At 37.9% G+C, this 25,924-nt stretch overlaps 3 protein-coding genes across 3 annotated transcripts; 1 reads left to right on the forward strand and 2 right to left on the reverse strand.

The window, feature by feature from the left end:
* The first annotated feature begins 7,713 nt into the window (after nt 1-7,713).
* Nucleotides 7,714-8,473, forward strand: LOC133861675 (protein FAR1-RELATED SEQUENCE 4-like). The gene is made up of 2 exons (XM_062297460.1): nt 7,714-7,805; nt 7,914-8,473. Exons 1-2 carry the CDS (start codon nt 7,751-7,753, stop codon nt 8,471-8,473), a joined length of 615 nt encoding a protein of 204 aa, XP_062153444.1. The 5' UTR covers nt 7,714-7,750.
* Nucleotides 8,474-19,136: 10,663 nt separating this feature from the next.
* Nucleotides 19,137-19,844, reverse strand: LOC133860527 (uncharacterized). The gene has a single exon (XM_062296114.1). It carries the CDS (start codon nt 19,842-19,844, stop codon nt 19,137-19,139), a length of 708 nt encoding a protein of 235 aa, XP_062152098.1.
* Nucleotides 19,845-21,438: 1,594 nt separating this feature from the next.
* LOC133860529 (uncharacterized) lies at nt 21,439-22,053 on the reverse strand. Its single transcript, XM_062296115.1, has one exon. It carries the CDS (start codon nt 22,051-22,053, stop codon nt 21,439-21,441), a length of 615 nt encoding a protein of 204 aa, XP_062152099.1.
* Nucleotides 22,054-25,924: the final 3,871 nt, after the last annotated feature.

Genomic DNA, 25,924 nt, shown 5'->3' on the forward strand with positions numbered 1-25,924 from the left:
TTTTTTTAATGGTTTGGGGTTAACGTTTATGGTTTTAGTTTTTTTTTTTTTTGTTATAAGGGTTTAGGGTTTAGAGTTTGTTAGGGTCTAGGGTTAGGGTTTAGGGTTTTAGGTTTTTTTTTTTAAAGCGATTAGGGTTTAGGTTTAGGGTTTGTTAGGGTTTAGGGTTTGTTATGGTTTAGGGTTAGGGTTTTTATTTTTAGAAAGTGTATGATTGTTATTTTTTTTTTTGGGTAAAGTGTTTAGGGTTAGGGTTAGGGTTTTTATTTTTAGAAAGTGTATGATTTTAATTTTTTTGGGGTAAAGTGTTTAGGGTTAGGGTTAGGGTATTTTTTTTTAGAAAGTGTAGGATTTTTTTTTTTTTTTTTGGGTAAAGTGTTTAGGGTTAAGGTTAGGGTTTTTATTTTTAGAAAGTGTATGATTGTTTTTTTTTTTTGGGTAAAGTGTTTAGGGTTAGGGTTAGGGTTTTTATTTTTAGAAAGTGTAGGATTCTAATTTTTTTGGGGTAAAGTGTTTAGGGTTAGGGTTAGGGTATTTTATTTTTAGAAAGTGTAGGGTTTTTTTTTTTTTTTTTAAAGGGTTTAGGGTTAGGGTTTTTTTTTTTAGAAAGTGTTAGGGTTTTTTTTTTTAGAAAGTGTTAGTGTTTTTTTTTTTAGGGTTTGTGTTGGTTTTACGGTTATCAGATTTAAAGTTTAGGGTTACAGTTTGGGTTTTTCTTAAAAAGTAGACGGTCAATTTAATTGTTTTTCTTCCATATTCAAACCAATGGTTTGTTTTTTTTTTTTTTTTCTTTTTTGTTTCCATTTATCGTTTTCAAAAGTGTCATCGTTGGTTTAAAACGTTAAACTAATATGCGATATTGTTTGATTTTTTTTCCACGAACAAAAAAAACTCATGAATTCATAATAACACATTACAATAAATATATATAAAACCTCTCAAATCAACATTTAAAACAAAAAAAATTAAAAACAAAATAAACACAACAACATAGTGTAAAAGTATAAAGCTTCATAAAAAAAATAATAATAATAAATAAAACCCTAAATGACACAAAAAAATACCAAGATGTACACAAAAATTTCATCAAAAAAAAACTAACCAAATATATATATATTAGGAAAAAACACCAAAACCCAAATGCAGGAGTCCATTACAAAAAAAGCAAAAACAAAATTATATGTATAAAAATTCAGTAACACTGCAATAAAATAACATACCAAAAAAAATATCATCACAAGAAAAATACTCGGCCGGACATGGAGAAAAATATGCAGAACATGGACAAAAAAATTAAATACAAACAATGAGGGAAATTATACTCACTGCCAAATTGGGTCTATGGACAAATTATGCAGGTATATATCTGCATATTTGGAGGAACAAAATAAACCAAAAAAATCGACGTTAGCAAAATATACCAAAATGCTATATGTAGAAACCGGTATACACAGAGAGCAAATGAGGGAAATACCGGAGCAAAATCACGCACGGCCGGAGAAGGAGCTGCCGGAGAGTAGTTCCGGTGGAGAGAGAGAGAGAGAGAGAGAGAGAGAGAGAGAGAGAGAGAGAGAGAGAGAGAGAGAGAGCGAGAGAGAGAGAGAGAGAGAGAGAGAGAGAGAGAGAGAGAGAGAGAGAGAGAGAGAGAGAGAGAGTCGGTGAGAGAGAGAGATGCTCGTGCGCCGACGGTCACCACGCCGGCCGGCTGAGTTCGACGTACGGGGGAGAGAGAGAGAGAGAGAGAGAGAGAGAGAGAGAGTGAGAGAGAGAGAGTGAACGTAAGAGAGGGAAGCTACCCATTTCTATATAATATATATATATATATATATATATATATATATATATATATATATATATATATATATAAATTATTATATAAAATAAATTTTAATTTTCAAAAATTAAAAATTTGAAAACACGTGCAGGATTTTTGGCCAGGTGGCGCGCGGGAGAAGTCTCGCGCGCCAGACCTTGCCAAACAATTGGACACGTGTACAGAGTACACGTGTCCAATTGGAGACGTGTATTTTAATACACGTCTCAAATTGTAGATTTTTTTTTTAGAAAAAAATTATATTATAATATTATATAAAATAATATATGAATAAATATATATATATAATTTATTCAACTAAATACAAATACAAACCCATGCAGCCCATGCAGCCCTAAACCCTAAACTGTAAACTATAAATTCAAACTCTAACACTTAGTATATATACTAAAACCTAAAACCATAAAAAATAGAAAATAGAAACTAAAACCTAATCATAAAATTAAACTCTAACCCTAAGTGCTAGACTATATATAGCTATAAACTATAATCATGAGGGTGGCGTAAAATATATCTAGTCATAAACCCTAACCCTAATCCTCTATCCAAAAGTATATACTATATATATATATATATAGCTATAAAACTAAACCCTAAGTAAATGTACTATATATATAGCTATAAATCATAATCCTAAGTATATGTACTATATATATCGGAACAATCTAATTTTGAACTGCTCATGATTTAATATATATATTTAAAAGTGTACAATAATAACACATGAAAAATATATTGACATTATTATTCATAAAATGTAAAATCAATTAAATTATAACCCATAGCTTTAAGTATATATATTATATATACCTATAAACCCTAAAACCCTAACCCTAAGTATATACAATATATATAGCGATAAACCATAACCCTAAGTACGTGTACTATATACATTGCTATAAATCATAATCCTAAGTATATGTACTATATACATCGAAACAATCTAATTTTGAACTGCTCATGATTAAATATATATATATATATATATTTAAAAGTGTACAATAATGACACGTGAAAAATATATTGACATTATTATTCATAAAATGTAAAATCAATTAAATTATAAATTATTGCTTTAAGTGTATATATTATATATACCTATACACCCTAAAACTCTAACCCTAAGTGTATATGCTATATATAGCGATAAACCCTAACCCTAAGCATATATACTATATATAGCTATAAACCCTAACCCTATGTGTATATACTATATATATATATCGATAAACCTTAACCCGAAGTATATATACTATATATAGCTATAAATCCTAAGTTTAAGTGTATATACTATATTTACATTTTATGAATAATAATGTCAACATATTTTTCACATAAAATTATTGTACAATTTTAATATATATATATATATATATATATATATATATATATATATATATATATATATATATATATATATAACCCATAGTCCTAAGTGTATATAGTATAAATACCTATAAACCCTAACCCTAATCGTATATACTATATATATATCGATAAACTCTAACCCTAATCGTATATACTGTATATATATATATATATATAACCCATAGTCCTAAGTGTATATATTATATATACCTATAAACCCTAACCCTAATCGTATATACTATATATATATCGATAAACTCTAACCCTAATCGTATATACTCTATATATATATCGATAATAAACTCTAACCCTAATCGTATATACTATATATATTAGGGTTTACATATTTATTAGTATACTATATATATATAAATAATGAGCCTAAAAATTATAAATTCCAAGCATAGAATTTACATATAGCATATAGTTTTCAAACCTAATTTTATGTGTATAAGTTATGTACACCGTATTTTCACAGATTTGTATGGTTAATAAGATAAGGAGTATTTTTCTTTGTTTTTTTTTGTTTCAAAAAATTAACACAACAATTTTTATTTTATTTTTATTATATTTTTGGGAAAAAATAACTGTTTGACACGTGTCTAGGAGACACGTGTCAAATTGTAATACATCAACAATTGGGAGCGTGTAATAATACACGTGTCAAAATTGGACACGTGTATAACATACACTTGTCCAATTGGACACGTGTATTATTACACGCGTCAAATTGTACACGTGTATTATTACACGTGTCCATTTGGACACGAGTATTTAATACGCGTGTCCAATTGGACGCGTGTATTTAATACGCGTGTCCAATTGGACGCGTGTATTATTACACGCGTCCAATTGGACACGTGTATGTTATACACGCGTCCAATTGGACACGTGTACGTAATACGCGTGTCCAATTTTGACACGTGTATAACATACACGCTCCCAAATGTTACTGTGTTACAATTTGACACGTGTCTCCTAGACACGTGTCAAATTGGACGCGTGTCTACAGTAACCGGTACTGTAGACACGCGTCAAAATGCTGAAATTGTTGTAGTGTATAAATAGAAGAAGCTAGGGCTGAGCAAAATATCTAATTACCGCCTACTGATCGTCACCAAACCGTCATTGATGTAGGACGGAATTTACTAATATTTTCGGTAAAAACGAAAATAGAAAAAATGTCAAAAATAATATTGGAGCAGCGTTGTTTGATTATAAGTTTACCTATTCTCAGACAATAGAAGTACAAAATGAAATACTTGATCGTCAAGCCAATATTTTTATTTTATTTTCTTATTTACAATTAAGACTTATTTCTTTTACTTACTAGGACTAAATTTGCTTTATTTATTTTTTCCTTTATAGGATTAGGTTTACTTTTTCTACAAGTATTTCTCTTCTATAAATAGGCTTGCTTATTATGTAAAACAAAAGAAATCAATTAAATTATTATCAAATCAGAGACTTATCTCTCAAATACTCTACGGAGTCTTATATTTCTTTTAGCTTGCAGGCTTGTTTTTATCTTTTTGGGTAGAAGACGAATACACTTCTCCTTATAGAATCAAAGACGCTGCTCTTTGATTAATTATGTACATTAGTCTTCCGCTACGTCAATCATCAACTGCATACCGCGTCTACTGGCTTCCAGTTGTCGGTAGTTGAAATAAAAAATTTATACCAACGTCAGTTCCATTAATTGTTATAGTTTTTATTTTGTCGGTTAACTGAACCGATCCGACTTAAACATATGGTTATTAGTATCATCATCTAGAGAAAGGTCAAAGTATGGTAGGGCAGCTTCCTAGCAATATTAAGCAATTCTCATTTAATTTCATCTATATTAGTGACAATTTGTAATAATCTAAGAGAATGAATATGTTAAAGGTGCTTATAAACCTATCCAATAACACTTGTTTAGGGGGGGGGGGGAACCATTTGAGCCCAAAACAATCAATTTGGAATTTTGCCCATAAAAATATACTTGGCCCAAAAACAACTTAACCGACTTTACAGAAATAACCAAATTAACTAATTAACCGAAATTGTCAAAATTAATATATATCGTTATAAAGTCGATTAATTAAAAGATTTAACCGGTTTTGTCAATTTGGTAGGCGAAAGTGGGACCACCGACATCGATTTAACTAATGAGTGATGATACGGAGCAACACTTTGTCTGGAATTTATCCGGAAAAAGTAATGCTCCATGACACATTTGTAATTTAATGTGCTATAGATAATTACAAATGTGTCCTGAAACATCACTTCTTCCAAATAAATTCTGAATAAAGTGTTGTTCGTTAACATTAGCCTTTAACCAATACCTTGCCCTGGAAAGAGCAGCTTTGCAATAGATCGCCTTTAACCAATTACCGGGATTATGCCTACTCTACCTTACAAACAAAGTTATCTTTTATTTCTATTGACATAACAACAAAGGCAATACTTATTAACTTCGTAAAAATCCATAAAATTCTAGTTACCAAGTTGAGGATTATAAATTGCTACCAAAGGCTCATTGTACAACAAGTTTCGCGATAATTTACTTTCTATGTGGTTGACTAACGCAGTTATTACTTTTATACAAAAATAAATCAATATACATACAATAGAAACTAATACTAAAAATTAAAAATTAAAAGTCGGTAATACAATGTGTGAAATTGTGAATGACAATTAACATCACACAATTATTTATATTCTAATAAGATGCTATAAGTATTCAAAACATATTCTACCATTCTAAAAGCCATTATACCATATACATGCATTACCGATATCATCTTGCATGACTTGTGAAATAAAGTGAATTAATTCTAGACCTTGTCCGCAATCATGACTCTAAATAAAAGATACTATAAATTAATTGGGCTCACCAGAAAAGAGCATACCAAAAGTTCAGCTACACTCTTTCTTTTACCGAGCTAGAGGATTCATAATCTCAGAGAACACTGCACCGGAGGACATCAGTCTGCTCGACTCCCGACTGCTACTGCCAGAACTTTGGTCTTCGCTGCTGCTGCTATTTACAGTTGGGGAAATGCTGGGGTGCCCACCAGCATCCCACCAAGCCTACGTGGCTTTCAATTTTTTATTCAGTCAATTCGTTTCATTTTTCAGCTGGAAAAGTTTTACTTATTTTTTTTTTCATTTTTTATCCCGCGTCTCTCTCTCTCTCCACTATTTCAAAAAGACAAAAAGCCAGAAAAAAAAATTGCCCTTTCAGATTTGAGAACCTTTTGTGGTCCCCCATCTCTCTTAGACGAATGGTTTGTCGGAAAAGTTGCCATATTCACCGGAAAATCTCTCTCGCCGGACTATCTCACTTTTCACCGGAAAAGTTGTCCATTTTCGCCGGTAAATCTCTCCCTCGCCAGAAGGCTCTCCCTTTGTACAAAATCTCTTCCTAACCGGAAATATTCCCTCGCCGGAAATATTTCTCTCGCCAGAAAAGCTCCACTCTCGGCAGGTGCTCATTTTTTTCATTAATAACATCACTTGTATAAGGAAAAAGGGAGTGAGAGATAGGTAGTCATATTTAGATGAGATTCAAAAATTTGGCTTTCAAGGTAGATAGTAGAGCTAATGTATTATTGGAGTCTTGTATGTGAAGTTCTGTTATCCTAGAACACTCATTTGATTTTTTTTTTCTTCTTCTGCATGTGCAAGGCCTCTGTCTTCAATTAATCAGCAGGCTTGCCGTTAGGGGGAAAGGGGGGTAAATGAGTAGGTGCTTGATATATATTGTTGACCCAATTTTTGAGTGTAAGCTTTTGAGATCGATGCTTTAACATGTTTTTAGAGCCTGATTTATTTGCTTGTTCTTGGACTCCCCGAAACAGGCCTATTTATACTCTTTTTTTTTTTTGCCCGAGGGGGGGGGGGGGGGGGGGGGGGGTAATGCCCCTGGCTTTTGGAACCCTCCCTTTATAGTGATGTATAACTTACAGTATTGCCCCCATTGTTTACACAGTACTCTGTAAATTTTTGAATCTCTTCATAGTGAATCTCTGTATGTGTTTGTGTTTGTTTGTTGACTCCTCGTAATATAAATATAATCCCTCCCTACATTACAACCCCATCTTTTATGTTAGTTATGTTTGTTAGTTCTTAAACTCTCTTTCAAAATTAATAGATATGTGATTAGCATGTCGATTAATTTATAAACTTGGAAATACTATAGTTATTTAATAATTTATGTGAACATGTAGAATACTCATTAATTTTATACTTATGCGACATTGACATGAAACTTGGGATATATCGCTTTGCCTCTTGGCATTATATTATCTTATTATTATTTCACTCTTAATTCTAGGCCACATTCTGTTCTCTTAAATGGACGATTCAACCAACGAAGGACCTGAATTTGGTTAGGCTTTTAACTTTTGCATTATTTATCTAAATTTTATATTATTGATTTGATTTGACTTGATTTGATTTGATTTGATTTTTTTTTATTTTTTTATTTTATTTTATTTTTATTTTTTTGTAATATGTGATTTAGAGTTGGATGATGAGGATAATGAGTCACAATACAAGATGATAGATGTTTCAAATGATGACGATTCAACCGACGAAGATGGACCTGAATTTGGTTAGGCTTTTAACTTTTGCATTATTTATTTGAACTCTATATTATTGATTTGATTTGATTTGAGTTGATTTTTTTTTTTTTTTTTTTTTTTTGCAATATGTGATTTAGAGTTGGATGATAAGGAGGATAATGAGCCACAATACAAGATGATAGATGTGAATGATAAAGTTGAAGAACCTAAAGAATCAATGATGTTTGATTCGTTGGAAGAAGTGGAAGACTATTATAGGAAGTATGGTCGGCAAGTTGGTTTTGGTGTGGTAAAAAGAACTGGAAAAAAGGGGAAAGATGGAAGTCCCAAGTACATAACCCTTACATGTATTCGCCAAGGCAAACCAAAAAAAGGCAAAGGTGATTGTACAAAGCCAGTTCCAAAAATAATTAGAACGCAATGTAAAGCCAGGATTTGTGCGACCTTGTGTGCTGATGGAAAGTCGTTTTTGAGTTATGTTGTGGTGGAGCATAATCATTGTTTAAGCCCAGAAAAATCAAGGTTTTTTAGATGTTATAAGAATATAGATGCTGAGGTGAAAAGAAGGTATGAGCTAAATGATCGGGCCGGAATACGTTTGAATAAGAATTTTAATTCCTTAGTTGTTGAAAAAGGGGGGTATGAGCAACTTACTTTTGGAGAGGAAGATTGTAGGAATTATATTGAAAAGGCATGAGAGCTCCGTCTTGGCAAAGGAGGTGCTCAAGCACTTCGTGATTATTTCAGTAGAATGCAAAAGCAAAATGATGGGTTCTATTATGTGATAGATGTGGATGATGATAGTAGGTTGCGAAATGTATTTTGGGCACATGCACGAAGTAGGGCAGCATATGAATTCTTTGGGGACGTTATTACGTTTGACACGACCTATTTGACCAATAGATATGACATGTCATTTGCTCCTTTCGTAGATGTGAATCATCATGGTCAGTCAATACTTTTGGGGGCAGGGTTAATATCAAATGAGAATACTGAAACATTTGTTTGGTTGTTTAGTTCTTGGTTAGAATGCATGAATGACAAAGCTCCAAGTGCAATTATAACAAATCAAGATAGGGCAATGAAAAATGCAATTGCTATAGTTTTTGCTGAGAGAACTAGACATAAATATTGTTTGTGGCACATTACAAGAAAACTACCAGAAAAGTTTGCAGCACATGCTCAATTCAATGGCATTAAGAGTGCATTTAATGTTTGTTTGTATGATTCTCAAAGTTGTGATGAATTCGAAGAAAATTGGAAAAGTCTATTTGAGACTTATAAACTTCAAGAAAATGCATGGCTTAATGGGTTATATAATGAGAGGACTTTTTGGGTGCGGGCATATATGAAAGATACATTTTGGGCCGGAATGAATACTACAAAACGGAGTGAAAGTATGAATGCTTTTTTTGATGGTTATGTGCACTCACGAACTACATTAAAGGAATTCATTGATCAATTTGATAATGGTTTGAAGAGAATGGTTGAGAAAGAGAAAAAAGCTGATTTCGATTCGTTTAATCGCATGATTCCATGTTTTTCTTCCTATCCTTTAGAGGCGAAATTTCAAGATGTGTACACCAATGCAAAGTTCAAAGAAATTCAAGGGGAGTTTATGAAAGTTGTGGGTTGTAATAACTCTTGTCTTACATATGAAGGTGCAATTTCTACCTTTCAAGTGATTGAAGTTGGTGTCATTAATAGAAATATGAAAGACGTATCACATTGCGTTTACTACAATGAAGAAAATGAAGAGGGGGTAGAAGTGAAGTGCACTTGTGCATTGTTTGAAACAAGAGGTATTTTGTGTAGGCATGTCATTTCTGTACTATTGTCAAAAAAAGTTGAAACATTGGCACCAAGATTTTTTCTTCCGAGATGGAGGAAGGATCTAAGGCGAAAATACACATTGTTTAAGAGTAGTTACGACAATTTTGGTGGAAACTCTGATGATGAAAGACATAACAATTTGTCCAAGAATTTAGATGAATTGGCATCACTCGGATCAAAAAGCAAGCACATTTTCACTACAGCAATGAAAGGAATTGATGTTTTAAAAGAGGAATGCCGTAAATTAAGTCTCATTTCAATTGCATCTTCTAGCTGCAATGAGGTCGTTCAAAGTAATGAAGATTCGACGTTGCAAAGTAATATTTTGCTTAGTCCTGTTAAGGTTGCACGTAAAGGGAGACCACGGTTTAGCAGAATGGTGCCAGCAGTTGAACAAGCTGAGAAGAAGAAGTCACAAGTAATAAATGAGCCAACAAGTGATAACAATGCCAAAACAAGTAGACGCAAAAAACAGGTTCATTCATTTTTTCTTTTCCCATAATTTTGGAACACATACATGCCTAGGTTTATCTTGCATTTTGTTTGAAACACATGAACCTAACCATTTTTTATTTGTAGATCTCAAAAAAAGCAAAGCAAGATCAAGTAAACAGAAGTCAAACTCCACTGCCTTCAGTAATTGATTATCAACACGATCATTTAGTTCGTACTCAGGTATTTTCATTAATATGTGAACAAATATGATAATTTACTTGATACCATTTTTAAAATCTTTTCAAAACTTTGGGTTGTCTTATTTGTGTATTAGGTTGAGGTGGCCGTTGATGTAACAAGGGAGTTATTAAAATTGGTATATGAGCACAATTTTGAACAAGCTTTTCACATAGCCCTTTCAAAATGTGATTTGTCCATTGTGTCTTGGCTATACGCATGTGATTAATGCAACAAAAACTTTCTTTTCAGGTTGATCTACAATGGATATTGTCCGTAGTTCCTCTCCCTCTAAGCCAAGGAGTACTGCTTTACCTTCTGTGGCAATTAGCTTGTGATATCAACAACAATCCATCCCAAAAACTTGCTTGGATGACATTTGTGACCAATGCAATAATTCCAACCGATTCAACGATTGCATTGCATGTGCAACCCATCTTATTTCAAGTCTATAACATTCTCAACCATCAAAGCACGTTGCCCTTACAAGCTGGTGTTGAGCTTTCAAATATTCATTTTTTGATTAATGTCATCAATTCCATGATCACGACCTCTAAATAGTTCTAAAGTTATTATATTTGTATTCCTATTATGGTCAGGTTATGTAATTTTGTGAAATATGCTTACTATCATGGTCATGTAATTTTTTTGATTGTAACATATTTAAGTTATTCTCTAGATGATTAACTTTTTGTAGAGTTAAATTCTCGTGGGGGCATTGAAAACGTAATATGAAAGTGTTGATGGCTAAGTAGTGGAGTTCTTTTGTAATTAGTTTGATTTGAACCATTACACAGGTGAAACGGTTGTCTGAGAGTTTCAATGCCATATTGTATGTGATACATATTTTGGAGTTGGGCATGTATATTTTGTTTGAAATTTTATTGTATATTTTGATGGCTAAGTAGTGGAGTTTCTTTTGTGATTAGTTTGATTTAAACCATTCCACAGGTGAAACGGTTGTCTAAGAGTTTCAATGTCATCTTGTATGTGATACATATTTTGGATTTAGGCATTTACATTTTGTTTGAAATTTTTGTGTATATTTTGATGGCTAAGTAATGGAGTTTTTTTTTTGTAATTAGTTTGATTTGAATCATTCCACAGGTGAGAGTTTTAATACCATCTTGTATGTGATGCATATTTTGGATTTGGGCATGTACATTTTGCTTGAAATTTTAGTGTTGCTATTAAAATTTCTAAAGATGCAATTTGAATTTAGGCATTTACATTTTGTTTGAAATTTTAGTGTTAGAACAGTTCCAATCACAAAGCGATTTCAAACGCATACTTGTAGATAATTATTTAAATAAATTAAAATGATTTTCGAATTCAATTGGAGCAATTGGGAGTAGTTCAATTAAAGTGTATGACTTTGTTATAAAACTTTACAAAAATGCACTTGCTTTTTAACTTCTTGGTAGTCAAAACAAAATCACCCTCGGCTATTCTTAGCACCAGTCGATAGTTAGTGCATATGTTAAGCAGAAACTAGCTCGGGACTGGGCTCGTATGAGAGTTTGGGCGTCGGAAGCCCCCGAATTAAATGATGAGCAAGTCGACAATGTCGATGCCATCCTTGCCTTTGTGAAGGCTACATCAGCCGACGATGCTAAGGTGGTGCTGGATTTCGACCACCTTGTCACGAACGAGAATATGCGAAACATTCTCGGTTACCAGATCCCGATTTCCGATCTCCCTTTTTTGAAGGAGAGGAAAGGTAAGGCCCAGAAACTGAAAGAGGACCCTGCGCCTACCACCCTTAAGGGTAAAGAAAAGGTCTCAGAAGGTGTGACGACCCATTTTTTTATATATAAACAAAACGTAAAACGAGTCATCGCAGTGGCACGACTATATGTCGCTTAGCCAACATAGGCACATGCCCATAACATGCACCTGATATACAGAGTTACATCTACAGCGGAAGACTTTATGATAACATCAATAAAGCGGGAAAGCATAACTATAAACACACTAGCTATCTAAACATATGCGAGCCATAATACAATCTATCTTTTAAAGTTTAATACATATAACTACAAAGGTATGGCTGATACAAAATATGGTGTGACCCACTCATCAAGCCATACACAAAAATACCCAATAATAAGGACACTGTAGTCCTACCTCACTACGATCGTCGCTAAGTGCATCAATCGTAGTAACCCAGGTAGTGTGCTACCGGATCGTCGTCTGCCTCAGGAGTGCCTGCAATCACAGGAACATCATCTACACGGTCGTGGTGGTATCCACATCCACATAGGTGAAATGATGAGTTCACCGTCTTACCATAAAACATACTAAGACCTCAGTGGTATAAGACTAACTGAGTTTTCGTAAAGAACCAACCTTTCTTTTATTTTTAGTCGTGCGAGCACTATATTAGCCATAATTTACCAATAGCTAATACAGCAAACACCGGCTATTCTGAAAACATTTAAAACCTACTAAATAGCTGGGAAAATATGCAGAAGTTTCAGTCATCTCTCCTTGGAAGTTTCCACATACTAACCCCTCTATTATAATACTTTTCATTGGTCGCTCAGACATATGGGCACAAGATCACTCTATCACAGATATCACTTATACACATAGGTCTTAAGCAAAGAACATGGCATCTTACTCTTCCATACTAAGATAACATCCTTCAACAAAACACTTGCAACATCATCTCTAATCGTATTCAGTTTCATGCCTTGAACGTCAGTAGATCATGAGAACACTAGAGATAAACTCAACCATGCTAACATGCCTTTCCTGAAGAACAATAACAATCAACCATTTTACTCATAGACATGCTATTACTCGCGCCTAGGCAGTCATGTATCTATGTACTTTCAAGTTCAATGTATGCTATTAACACATGAGACCATCCAATAGAAATATACATAAGATCTTTTCCATAAAGACTCTTATGCATACTACTACGTCTAGCAAAACTACTTATATCATAAAACATCTCTCATAACAATGCTATACATGACATATATGACCATGGCTCATTATAACTCATTGTGCTGCTGTTCCTCTTACCCTTTTGATACCATTACTGTTGCTGGTTCTGTCACTGGTGGGGAATGTATGCTCTATACTACATGCTCAATGTTCCGTGCTTGACCAGTATATATTTCACTACTGTATCATGCTGAAATCATGCAGTTGCTAAATCACATCCCTTTAAAACTAAACAAATCCAACATTTTACTTTGAAGACATTCAAAACAAAGTGTAAACAGTTTCAACATAACATGTTCTCAATAATTTGCATAATTTAAATCTCAACCACAGAATGTAACCCTTTAAAAACAATTCAATGCTTTTCACTCTTATACTATTTCATAAATATCATTGATATAATTTAAACATACTCGAAACTAATCAAATCATTTCAAAGCATATAATTAATCGTATGGTTAGATCGATTTCATAAACAATATATATATTTTTATCAAATCAATACATATAAAAATATATATTTTCTCAGTGAGTAGAATACCCACCTTGGATCGCTTGTACTCCCAATTATTCAGACAACTCTAAGCTCAACCGCAATGTGCTGCTAAAACACAATACATTGCATTAATTAGTATTACAACTAGTAATTACACCCGGTGGCATTTTGAATCGCTTAAAAGCCATTTTTACTAATTTACCCGTACAGCTCTAACGTTCCTAAGTATTCTATTAATCCCAACATTGTTAACCCATAAGCATAACTTAGGGTTAACCACCATAACATATCACTTTAATAAAATACCCAAAACTATTGTCTATGGAAAACTTACCACAAATTCACCAAGCAGTGACCAAATGCTCGAGATGCTCCTGGCAACTCCAAACCACACCAAACCTAAAGAAAACACCAAGTTAAACTCATTTCTATAAAATTTAACAAAAACCTTTAAACGATACGAGTTTAAATATTTACCCCAAAACGTTCTGTCAGAACGTAGATCGGGCTTCAAGGATTACGTTATCGAAGTCGGATCTAAATTTGGACGGTTGGATTTCAAGATATCACAATTTTTGAGTGAAAAACTGTGAAGAAATAGTGAAGGAAACCGTTGATATTGAAGAAAACGGGCGTACTGCCCCTTTTAAAAACAGGTCCCGTCCGGACGGCCATCTTCAGTCGTTCGGACGCGCGCCATTTCAGACAGATCGTCCGGACGCGCGTCATTTAAGAAGACATGCGCCGCTCGTTGCAGACCGTCCGGACCCTATAAAGTAGACGTCCGGACGCGCGTCGTTTGAGCGTCAACCACGTGTTGATAAGGTACCGTCCGGACAAGCCTGTTGAGCCATTCGGACGCGCCACATTAATTTTATTTATTTAATCCCCTTATTCATATTTATTAAATTTCTCCTTCATTCTCACACATTTTCTCCTTTTATAACCTAATTTTTGGTCCATAAAACACTATATGCGCGTCCCATTGTATTTTCTAGTCGTCTAGTTAATTATAATTGTCTATCCTAATAAATTTTATTCCCAAATTTGCCCGATAATAATCGGGACATCACAGAAGGATCGAAGAAATCAAAGGAGCCAAAAGAAGCTCCAAAAGCTGTGAAGAAGCTCATTGCCGACGCTCAACGGTCAGGGGCCGAACAGGAAGCCAAAGCTAAAAAAGCAGCCGAGAAGAAAGCTGTTGAGCTGAAGGCTGCTGAGAAGAAAACTGCCGACCTGAAGGCTGCCGAGAAGTCGGCTGGAAAATCAAAGGCTTCCCAAGAAAGACCTCAATTGGGCAAAGAGCCTGAGGGGGAGCCTGCTAAGAAAAAACCTAGAATTGAGGTGGCACGATCGTACCTCAAATCAATTGGTTCGGCGGTTAAGGGCATTCTCATTCATGCCGAACCCTTGTCGAAGATCGCCCCCGAACACTTAGTTTGAAATGCCAAGGTGGAAACTGCGCCTCATTTTCCATCGCCAGGCGAAGCACCAGTGCTTCGTGATGAGGATGTGCTCAGGGCGCAGCCAGCGGGCCAAGATGTGATTCTTACGTCTACGGTTGGGGAAGAAGCGGCTCAGACGGCCCTTCCCGAAAGTGGTTTGGCCTTACCCGAGTTGCTGAGTGTACGGGTAGAAACCGAGGCCGAGACCATTTAAGCATCGCATCCAGAAGCGGCCTCTAAGGTCAGTGATGATGTAGAATCCACTCGGGCCGAAGCTGATAGCACGGCCGGCAGGGTAAGTATCGAGCCCTCAGTTCGTAACGTGGTCGACGGAGCAGGGCCAAGTTCTAGCAGGCCTTTTGTCAGCCTGGGGACCGATCAAGTCGGTCCAACGGGAGGATCTAATCATGATTCCATCATGTTTTTTAGGCCAGCCCAGGAATATGAATACGAAGAGGCCTTTCTGGAAGAGCGCTTAGCTGGGCCGATAATGGATGCAATACGGGCGTTGACCCCGGCCGATTACTTAGGGCAAAGTTCCGCTGGGTGCATTCCCTTTGAGGAAATGATTGCTACGTTGGTCAGACTTCAGACCATGGTAAGTTTATTTTGATCTTTTTCCCTCCTTTTTTTTTTTTTTTTTTTTTCTTGACCTTTACCTTGCTCCACAGCAATTGGTGGATACCCTTGCCCTGTTTGACCTACACAGGAGTTTCCACCGGGACCAGATTCTGGTCATTATCGGACTTCAGCACCGGATTTCTGAGCTTGAGCTCGAACCGGCTCAGAGACAATCCCTAGATTCGGAGGTGGCCAGGCTGAATAAGGTTCTTGCCGAGCGAGAGTCGAAATTGGCCAGATACGACGAGCTAGTTGCTGACGCCGAGCTCAGGCGAAATGCGGCCGAGGAAATAAGCCAAGGATTATCCTTCCAGCTGGATGAGAGGACTCGCGAGATGTTTGCTCTAAAAAATCATGCTGACAATGTTGAGGCGAGGTACTCGGCCGCATCATGCAGTAATACTATGTTGCGGGCCGATCTAAGTGCTGCGAAGGCACAAAGGAGGATTGCCGAAGATGCTCGGCGATGCGCTAAACAAGCTTAGAGTGCCACAGAGCAAAAGTTAAAGGAGGCCGAACTGGGTTTACAAGCTGCTCAGGCCGATTTACGTGAAGCTAAACTCAAGTTTCGTGAGCTGCGGAAGAAGTCCAAGCATTATAAATCAAAGGGTTCTCACTATAAATCAAAGGCCGATCGGTTTCATAGTCAGATTCTTGCATTCACCAAGGTCCGGGATCGAACTTGGGTTAATGGATTTAGCTGGGGTTTTGATTCCCTCATAGAATTTGCACTTAACCCTTCGACGCCTTCCCCAAATTTCGCCGAGCTAAACTTTACCGACTTTATGGATGTTCCCGAGCAACCTATCTTAGAGCTACGGGAAATAGGCCGAGACTTAATTCGTGATGTCCCGGATTAGGTTGGTGAAGATGCCGAACCTATTGACGAGGTGACCCAGTCGACAGATTTAGATGCTTCGGCTAAGGCCGCTGATAGTGAGGCTCCCGCTGGACAAGCTTCCAAAGAACCGAATGTAGATAAAACTTAGCATTTTTGTTTTTAGCACGCCTTTTGTTTTGGCGTTTTTGTAAAACTTGGGCTTTTTTATTATATATATGACAAGCTTCCGAAGAAGTTTTATACTTAGCCAATTTTGTGTAAGTGTAGATTTTGGTATACCTAGTATCGTCAAAGTTTTTTCACTTAGAATTATTTCGGTTTGAATCCCCTTATCGTGGTTCTAATCTCGGAATTTTTCCGACTTGAATCCCCTCAACGTGATTCAAATCTCGGAAATATTTTGACTTGAATCCCCTCAACGTGATTCAAGTCTCTGCATTTCTGCGACTTGGATCCCCTCAACGTGATCCAAGTCTCAGAGTTGGTCGAGTTGGAATCCCCTCAACGTGATTCAAATCTCGAAACTTTTCTGACTTGAATCCCCTCAACGTGATTCAAGTCTCGACATTTTTGCGACTTGGATCCCCTCAACGTGATCCAAGTCTCAGAGTTGGTCCGGTTTGAATCCCCTCGACGTGATTCAAATCTAAGAAATTTCTCCGACCTGATGTCTTTGGGTCTAATATGCTGTCTGAATCTACATTTTATTGATAAACATCAAATTTTAAAAACAAACAAATTACATACAATATGTCCGGAGTTACATATAATATTTGTAGAGATGCTCGGTATTCCATGGTCTTTGCAGCTTCTTCCCGTTTTGATCATCAAGATGGTATGCTCCTTTTTGGTTGACTTTGATAACTCGGAATGGCCCTTCCCAGACTGGCCCCAATTTCCCTTCTGTGGGGTCTTTAGCGGCTGAAGTTACCTTCCTAAGCACCCATTCTCCGGTATTGAATGATCGGGGCTTTACTTTTTTGTTATAATACCGGGCTACTTTTGCTTTGTAAGTAGAAGTTCTGGCTCTTGCTTCTTCTCGTTTCTCTTCCAGAAGATCAAGGTGCAACTTTAATCCTTCCCAGTTGAATCTGGGATTATAATGTTGAATACGATAGCTTGGGGAACCTATTTCGACTGGGATCACTGCTTCGACTCCAAATGCTAGCGAGTATGGAGTTTCGGAAGTGGCTGAGCTGGGTGTTGTTCGGTATGACCACATGACTTCCGGCAGGTATTCCACCCATCCTCCCTTATGCTTCGGGAGTTTTTTCTTCAATATCTTTACCAGAGTTTTGTTTGTTGCTTCAACTTGCCCATTTGACTAAGGGTAATATACCAATGAGAAAAAATGTCAGATTTTGAGCTCGGCGCACCAGTCTTGGAATGGTTTGTAGTCAAACTGCGTCCCATTGTCAGTTACTAACGCATGAGGTATCCCAAATCTACGTATAACCGCCTTCCATATGAAATTTTTGATTGCCCCGGTTGTGATGGTCATTAAAGGCCCGCTTCTGCCCATTTGGTGAAGTAATCTACTGCGACCACTAGAAATCTGCAATTTCCTTTCCCTGTGGGCATGGGCCCTACAATGTCAACCCCCCACTGGGCAAACATCCATGGTGAAGAAACCGAGCTGAGTTCTATTGGGGGGGGGGGGGGGGGTTGTAACTTTGCAAACCTTTGACACTTGTCGCATCTTCAGACTATTTCCATTGATTCTTGGTTCATTGTTGGCCAATAGTAGCCAGCTCGTACAGCCTTGTGGTCTAGCACTCTACCCCCCGAGTGACTACCGCAGACTCCGTCGTGAATTTCTTTCAATACATACTCGGCCTCAGTTGCCTAGAGGCACTTCAGGAGTGGAAGTGTGTAGCCTCGGTGATACAGAATGTCACCGACAAGGGTATATCGGGCTAATTGCATCCGGATCTTTCAAGCTTCTTTTTTATCATTCGGCAATTGCCCACTCTTAAGGTATTCAATCACGTGCCTTGCCCATTTAGGAATTACGTAAGCGTCTTCGATCTGCATCACCGACCCCGTCTCATCCATAGAAGGCTTGTCCAAAGTGATAATCCAGTGCTTTGAGGCCAAAATCTTTTCATCCGTTGCCGACCCTAGCCGAGCTAGTGCATCGGCTCGCTCGTTTTCGGTTCTTGGGATCTGTACGACCACCACTCGTTCGAAGTGGTCCCAAAAACTCAAAACCTTGGCGAGGTATTTTATCATTTTTTCTCCTTTGGCCTCAGAACCTCCTTGGATGTGGCCGACAACAACCTGTGAGTCGCTTCAGATTTCAAGGTTTTTCGCTCCTAGATGTTCCACCAAACTGAGGCCTGCTATCACTGCTTCGTACTCTACCTCATTGTTCGTGGTTGGAAAGTCCAACTTCAATGCCACTGCAATTTCCTCCTTATCCGGTGTTATCAAGGCCACCCCGGCTCCGCTTCAGGACTTCATGGATGACCCATCGACATATGCTACCCACGTTTCTTTATCGGGCATTTCCTGACTTTCGGGAAGGTTGCTGAACTCTGCAATAAAGTCCGCCAGAACTTGAGCCTTGATGGTGGTCCTCGGGGAGTTCCACGGCCCAATTTACCAACCTACCCGAGAGGTCAGGCTTTTGCAGTACTTTCTTCAAAGGATACTCTGTAAGCACCCTCACCGCATGTGCTTGGAAGTATGGTCTTAACCTCCGAGCTGAAGTGATAAGGGCGAAAGCCAACTTTTCAATCCGGGGATACCTTCCTTCGGCTCCGTGTAACGCCCTGCTAGTGAAATATACTGGCTTTTGCACCCCAGATTCTTCTCGGACTAGAACCGAGCTGACAGCTGACGGCGATACTGCTAGGTATAGATAGAGAATTTCCCCTTCTTCTGGCAAGCTCAAGAGTGGTGGGTTTGCTAGGTATTCTTTTAGCTGGCAGAAAGCATCTTCACACTCATTCCTCCAAACAAACGTCTTCCGAAGTATTTTAAAGAAGGGTAGACATTTATCTGTTGACTGAGAAATGAATCGGTTCAAGGCTACAATCCTTCCGGTCAATTGCTGTAGTTGTTTTGTTGTACGGGGAGCTTGCATTTCCAGCACAGCCCAATTTTTCTCCGGGTTCCCTTCGATCCCTCTACTCGAAACCATTAACCCCAGGAACTTTCCCGACGAGACGCCGAAAGCACATTTCATCGGGTTCAACTTCATCTGGTATCTTCTTTGTGTATTGAAAGTTTCTTCGAGATCAACCAGATGGCTGATCGCTTTCCGACTCTTCACCAGCACGTCATCCACATATACTTTTACGTTTCTCCCAATCTAGTCACTGAACATTCTGTTGACCAGCCTTTGGTAGGTTGCCTCGGCATTCTTCAAACTAAAGGGCATCATATTGTAACAATATAATCATCGGTCAATGATGAAGGAAGTTTTTTCTTCATCAAGCTCGCTCAAGTGGATCTGGTCATACCCCGAGAAGGCATCCATAAAACTTAGGAGCTCATGTCCCGAGGTGGAGTCAATTAGGACATCCATTCGTGGGAGAGGGAAACTATCTTTTGGGCATGCCTTGTTGAGGTCGGTAAAATCTACGCACATTCTCCATTTCCCACTTGACTTTTTTACCAAGACAACATTGGCCAGCCATTGAGGGTAATCCACCTCTCGGATGAAACCGGCTTTCAATAATCTCTCCACTTCCTCATGTATGGCTTGGTTTCTTTCTGGAGCAAAGTTTCTTCTTTTTTGCTTGACAGGTCGGTAATTTGGATCGACATTGAGCCTGTGTGAAATTATCGAAGGATCAATCCCTGACATATCGTCATGGCACCAGGCGAACACGTCAGAGTTACTTAAGAGGAAAGCTACCAAGGACTCTTTGATCTCTGGAGATAATAGAGACCCTACTTTAACTCTTCTCTCTTTACCTCCTACTTCAAATTCTTCCATCTCCTCCGCTGGTTCTCCCGTTTGTAATTGCTATTGTTCATCTTTCTCCCCACCGTTGCCCTGTGAGGGGGCTCCCTTCATTGTTACGTTATAGCACTGGCGTGCCACGCTTTGCTCTCCCCTTACTTCCCAACTCCCCTCTCGGTCGGGATTTTAATCTTCAAATGTGGTGTGGAAGTAATTGCCTTCAGATCGTTGAGGTCTGTCCTTCCAAGGATTGCATTGTAGGCCGAGGGTCTATCGATCAATAGGAACTTAACCATGATGGTTTTTGTGGTTGGATAGTCCCCGGCCGTTACAAGGAGTTCAATAGACCCAACCGGCAGGACCTGTTCTCCACCAAACCCCACCAAAGGGCAGGTAGCCAGGATTACCTTCTCTGGGCTAATCTCTATGCTTCGAAAGGCCGACCAATATAGGATATTAGCCGAGCTCCCGTTATCAACGAACATTCGATGGATTAGGTGGTTAGCTACCTACAGCGTAACCACGATTGCGTCGGTATGAGGAAGTGAAACTCCCGCATAATCTTCATCTGAAAACCCCACCACCATAGATTCCTTTCGGTGGGATTTGTGGGGTCTCTCTATAGTCATCACCTCCTGATGTTTCTGGTACCGAGCATAGGCCTTCGTATCTGCTCTCGTCTCTCATCCTCCGCCGAAATCTCCAAATATAGTTCGGATGTCGGCGATGACCGGCTCATTCCGCGGTCCATGACCCTGCGCACCCCTGCTTCTGCTTCTACTTTTGTCTCGCAGAGGCTCCTCCCTTCTTCTGTCTCGGTGATTTTCATTATGGTTCAAAGGAGAACGCTCTCTATGTCTCGGCTCTCGGTCTTGATTCTCTTATTCTACCGAGGCTGGCCCTGGTTATCTGCTATGAAACGGAGTAATTTTTCATTTTTGATGAATTTCTCGATCAGGATTCTCAAATGTCTGCATTCCTCGGTGACATGACCCCGAGCATCATGGAACGCGCAGAATTTGTTTCTATTTTCTTCTCTCACATTCTTATTGTGAAGGGGATAAGGCCTTTGGTACATCGGATCCTTCTTGATTTCCATCAATACTTCATTAATGGGTGAATTCAAGGGAGTCCATTCGTCTATGGAGAACTGGTAATACTTCACGGCTTTTTTTGTTTCGGTCCGCTTTTCTTCTTTATGGGCCCCTTTTTCTTTTTTTCCGGAGTTGCTTGACTCCGCAACCTTTTGCTTCTGTGACTCCCTCAAAGCTGCAAGGGTTTCCTCCTGGTTTACATACTTCTCAATCACGTCCGTGGGGGCGGTCAAATTCTCAGGATGATTGAGAGCAATTTCTGACATCAAGGGTTCTTCTACCTTTAAGCCCTGATAGAGGGCAGCATAGACCATTTCTTCGGTTGGACTATCAACTATGAGCTTTGCTTGATTGAACCGGACCACATAATCTTTCAGAGACTCGCCTTCTTTTTGACGCATCGCCATCAGTTGTCCAGAAGGCTTCTTCCTCTTGAGTTACGAATTTCCGTCCGAGATTGTCAAAACATGTGACAGAACTCGGAGGGAGTTTTCGGAACCAATCCCGAGCTGAACCGGACAAGGTAAGTGGAAAGGCTCGGCATGCCATCTCCTGAGGAGTCCCCTACAGATTCATGTGCATTTTATAGTTGTCGAGATGCTCGGTGGGATCTTCAATCCCGTTGATGGCCGGAATTTTAAATTTCTCGGGGAGCTGGATTGCCATGACGCACTCGATAAATGGGGAAGGCCTGTTCAAAAGGTTATCCACCCGAGAAATTTTCCCTTTGTTGTTTTGCTGGATTTCAAGCTGCAGCTGGTTATATTTATCTTCATACTTTTCATCGAGTGTGGCGATGACTTCGTTAAGTCTTCTCTCTTCTTCATTTCCCTCAGCCATTCCAGGAATTTGTTCGCCCGCTAATCGCCTTAGCAGACGGAGGTTCTGTTGAGTTAGGGCCTCCATGTCCCTAGACATCTGGGCTATTCGTGCCTCCATCTCAGCTGCATTCTGATGAGACACCCCCCCCCCCTCCCGCGTCTCGTGACGAGGTTTGTTCGCTTCTGAAGCCGTGGCTCTTGTTCGTACTATTTCAGATAATTTTTTGCGTAGTAAACGACGCACACTTGCTAGTCGTTTCCCACAGACGGCGCCAAACTGTTAGAACAGTTTCTGGTATGGTAGTTGATGAACTGGAGAGCCTATCTCTGCTGTCCTGCAAAATAGAAAGCTACGTCGGGGGGAGTCCGACAATCTCACTCCGATGCTTTTGTCAGTATTATCCCCAAGTGTATATCACTCTTAATTACGATGAGCAATCTGATATTTGCCTGTCCAGTTGTGGGGTATTTATACATAGAATGTCGAGAACGATCCAGTTCTTCCATTGGACCACGTGTCAGATTTGGAGTACTGATCGGTTACTCAAATCGTGGGATTTAGGTACAAGTTTCATGATCGTGGCCAAGTCGGTTCTCAACCGTCTTGAGATCGTGGAGTCAGTCCTCAACCGCCTTGAGATCGTGGGGGCACCTTCTTTAATGACAGCTATTATGTAGGTAGTGGGCTTTCTTCCTCGGTTGCTACAAGGTCGGTTTTTACCGTCTTTGACCTTTTGCGCAAAGTCAGTAAATTACTGACTTTGTGTACGATTCTCGGCAATTAACCGAGAAAGAGTCTGATGGGCTGTGATTCTGGCCCATTGGGCAAAGTCGGGATTATTTCCTAATTACCGACTTTGTGTATGATTCTCTTCATGCGAAAGGAATTGGGGAGTAACTGTTAGGCAATAATCCTGACTTTGCCCAATGGGCCAGAATCACAGCCCATTAGACTCTTTCTCGGTTAATTGCCGAGAATCATACACAAAGTCGGTAATTAGGAAATAATCATACTGTTCTAACAGAATGGTACAATTTTTAATAAAAATATTTATCTTTTTAAAAAATAACATGGCATTTAAAATTCAAAAAGAATGAATTTCTTTTAAAAATATTTTATGCACTTTAAATTTACCTAAATAAAGTTATCGTGCGTACATTATGAAAGAAAAATAAATTTATCTTATTTCTGTGCAAAGGTTTGTATTCCGGACGGGAACTTTCGTAGCTTTTTCGTTATGCCATATGACTAGTTGGTTTGACTTGGAGGTGTCAGATGTGGAAAAGTTGTGGCTGAGAACCTACCCAAAGAGATGAGAGATGGGGTATCGAAGACTGAAAAGCCTTCCGGTCTTCGGAAGAAAAGTCACACTGCCAAGGAGCTGATGTGAAATATTTTGATTTGTAGAAGTTGCGCCGCCCAAACATTTTGTCTGTGATGCCACGTCCCGCCACATCATGTATATTGAATTGTATCACAGAAGCATCTACTTATAGTCAAGTTATGAGTCGTAAACAAGTAAACCTAGAATAATTAAGATAGGGAATAAATCCTATAAGAAAGCATAATAATAGAGAATATAAATATTCTAACATCTCTCTTCAAAAGCAAGGTGTAAGATTAAGTTAAAAAAAAAAAAAAAAAAACTTTGTAGGAAATGTCACCTGAAATGGCTGGAAAAGGTTGAAACCAGATTGAATTGGGCTGAAAAAGGCTTGAACCAGGTTGAACCGGACTAAAGAGCTTGAACCGAGTAGAACCGGGTTAAATTGGCCCGAACTGGGCAATACCGCGCTGAAAATGCCCAGAAATTCGTTGAACCAAAATGAAATTGTCCTGAAATGGGATAAACCAGAATAAAAATAGCCTGAGAATTGGCAGAACCGATTTTTGGACTGTGTTGACGACAAGCTTGGGCAACTAGGCCGAAATAAAACCGATGAACATGGTTGAATTTTGGTATGGGAATTGGGCTAGCTGGCCCGGTTGGTTGAGACCGCCCCGATTGGCCTACTTGGCTGAACCGGGTGGAGACGGGTCTTTTTGAACGTTGATTAATGGGCTAGGCTAGAGACTATTGTATCTCTCTTATTATTCCATCGTATATTTCCACAGAGTTTTCTACAATTATTATTGAGTGTAATATCAATAGAAAGAGCTAGGGTTGGGCAAAATATTCAATTACCGCCTAGCAACCACATACCGCCTCTACTAAATACCGGTAGTTAGTTGTTGAAATAAAAAATTTATACCAATTTCGGTTTGGTTAAACCAATTATTATTGAGTGTAATATCAATAGAAGAAGTTAGGGCTGGGCATAATATTTTATTATCGCCTATTGATCATCACCGAACCGTCATTAATGTAGGACAAAATTTATTGAAAGTACAAAAGGAAACATTTGATTATCAAACCAATATTTATTTTATTTTCTTATTTACAATTAAGACTTATTTCCTTTACTTACTAGGACTAGATTTGCTTTATTTATTTTTTTTCCTTTATAGGATTAGGTTTACTTTCTCTACAAATACTTATCTTCTATAAATAGGCTTGCTTATTATGTAAAACGGAATAAATCAATTGAATTATTATCAAATCAGAGACTTCTCTCTTAAATACTCTACGAAGTCTTATATTTCTTTTAGTCTATGAGCTTGTTTTTATCTTTGTTGGTAGAAGGCGAATACGCTTCTCCTTACAGAATCAAAGACACTGCTCTTTAATTAATTATGTACCTTAATCTTCCACTACGTTAATCATTAACTGCATGCCGCGTCTACCTACTACCAATTGTCGGTAGTTGAAATAAAAAATTTATACCAACATTGGTTCCGTTAATCGGTATAGTTTTTATTTTGTCGGTTAATTGAATCAATCCGACTTAAACATATGGTTATTAGTATCATTATCTAGAGAAAGGTCAAAGTATGGTAGGACAGCTTCTTAGCAATATTAATCGGTTCTCATTTAATTTCATGTCTATTAGTGACAATTTGTAATAATCTAAGATAATAAATATGTTAAAAGTGCTTATAAACCTATCCAATAAACACTTGTTTGGGGGAAAAAAAAAAAAAAAAACCATTGGAGCCCAAAACAATCAATTTGGAATTTTGCCCATAAAAATATGCTTGACCCAAAAACAACTTAACCGACTTTACTAAAAATAACAAAATTAACCAATTAACGGAAATTGTCAAAATTAATATATATCATTATAAAGTTGGTTAATTAAAAGATTTAACCGGTTTTGTCAATTTTGTAGGCGAAAATGGGACCACCGACATCGATTTAACTAATGAGTGATGATACCGAGCAACACTTTGTCTGGAGTTTATCCGAAAAAAGTAATCCTCCATGGCACATTTATAATTAAATGTGCTATAAATAATTACAAATGTGTCCAAAAAGATCACTTTTTTCCAATAAATTCTGAATAAAGTATTGTTCGA

This window comes from Alnus glutinosa, chromosome 2 (genome assembly GCF_958979055.1).
Source record: "Alnus glutinosa chromosome 2, dhAlnGlut1.1, whole genome shotgun sequence".
NCBI classification, from domain to species: domain Eukaryota; kingdom Viridiplantae; phylum Streptophyta; class Magnoliopsida; order Fagales; family Betulaceae; genus Alnus; species Alnus glutinosa.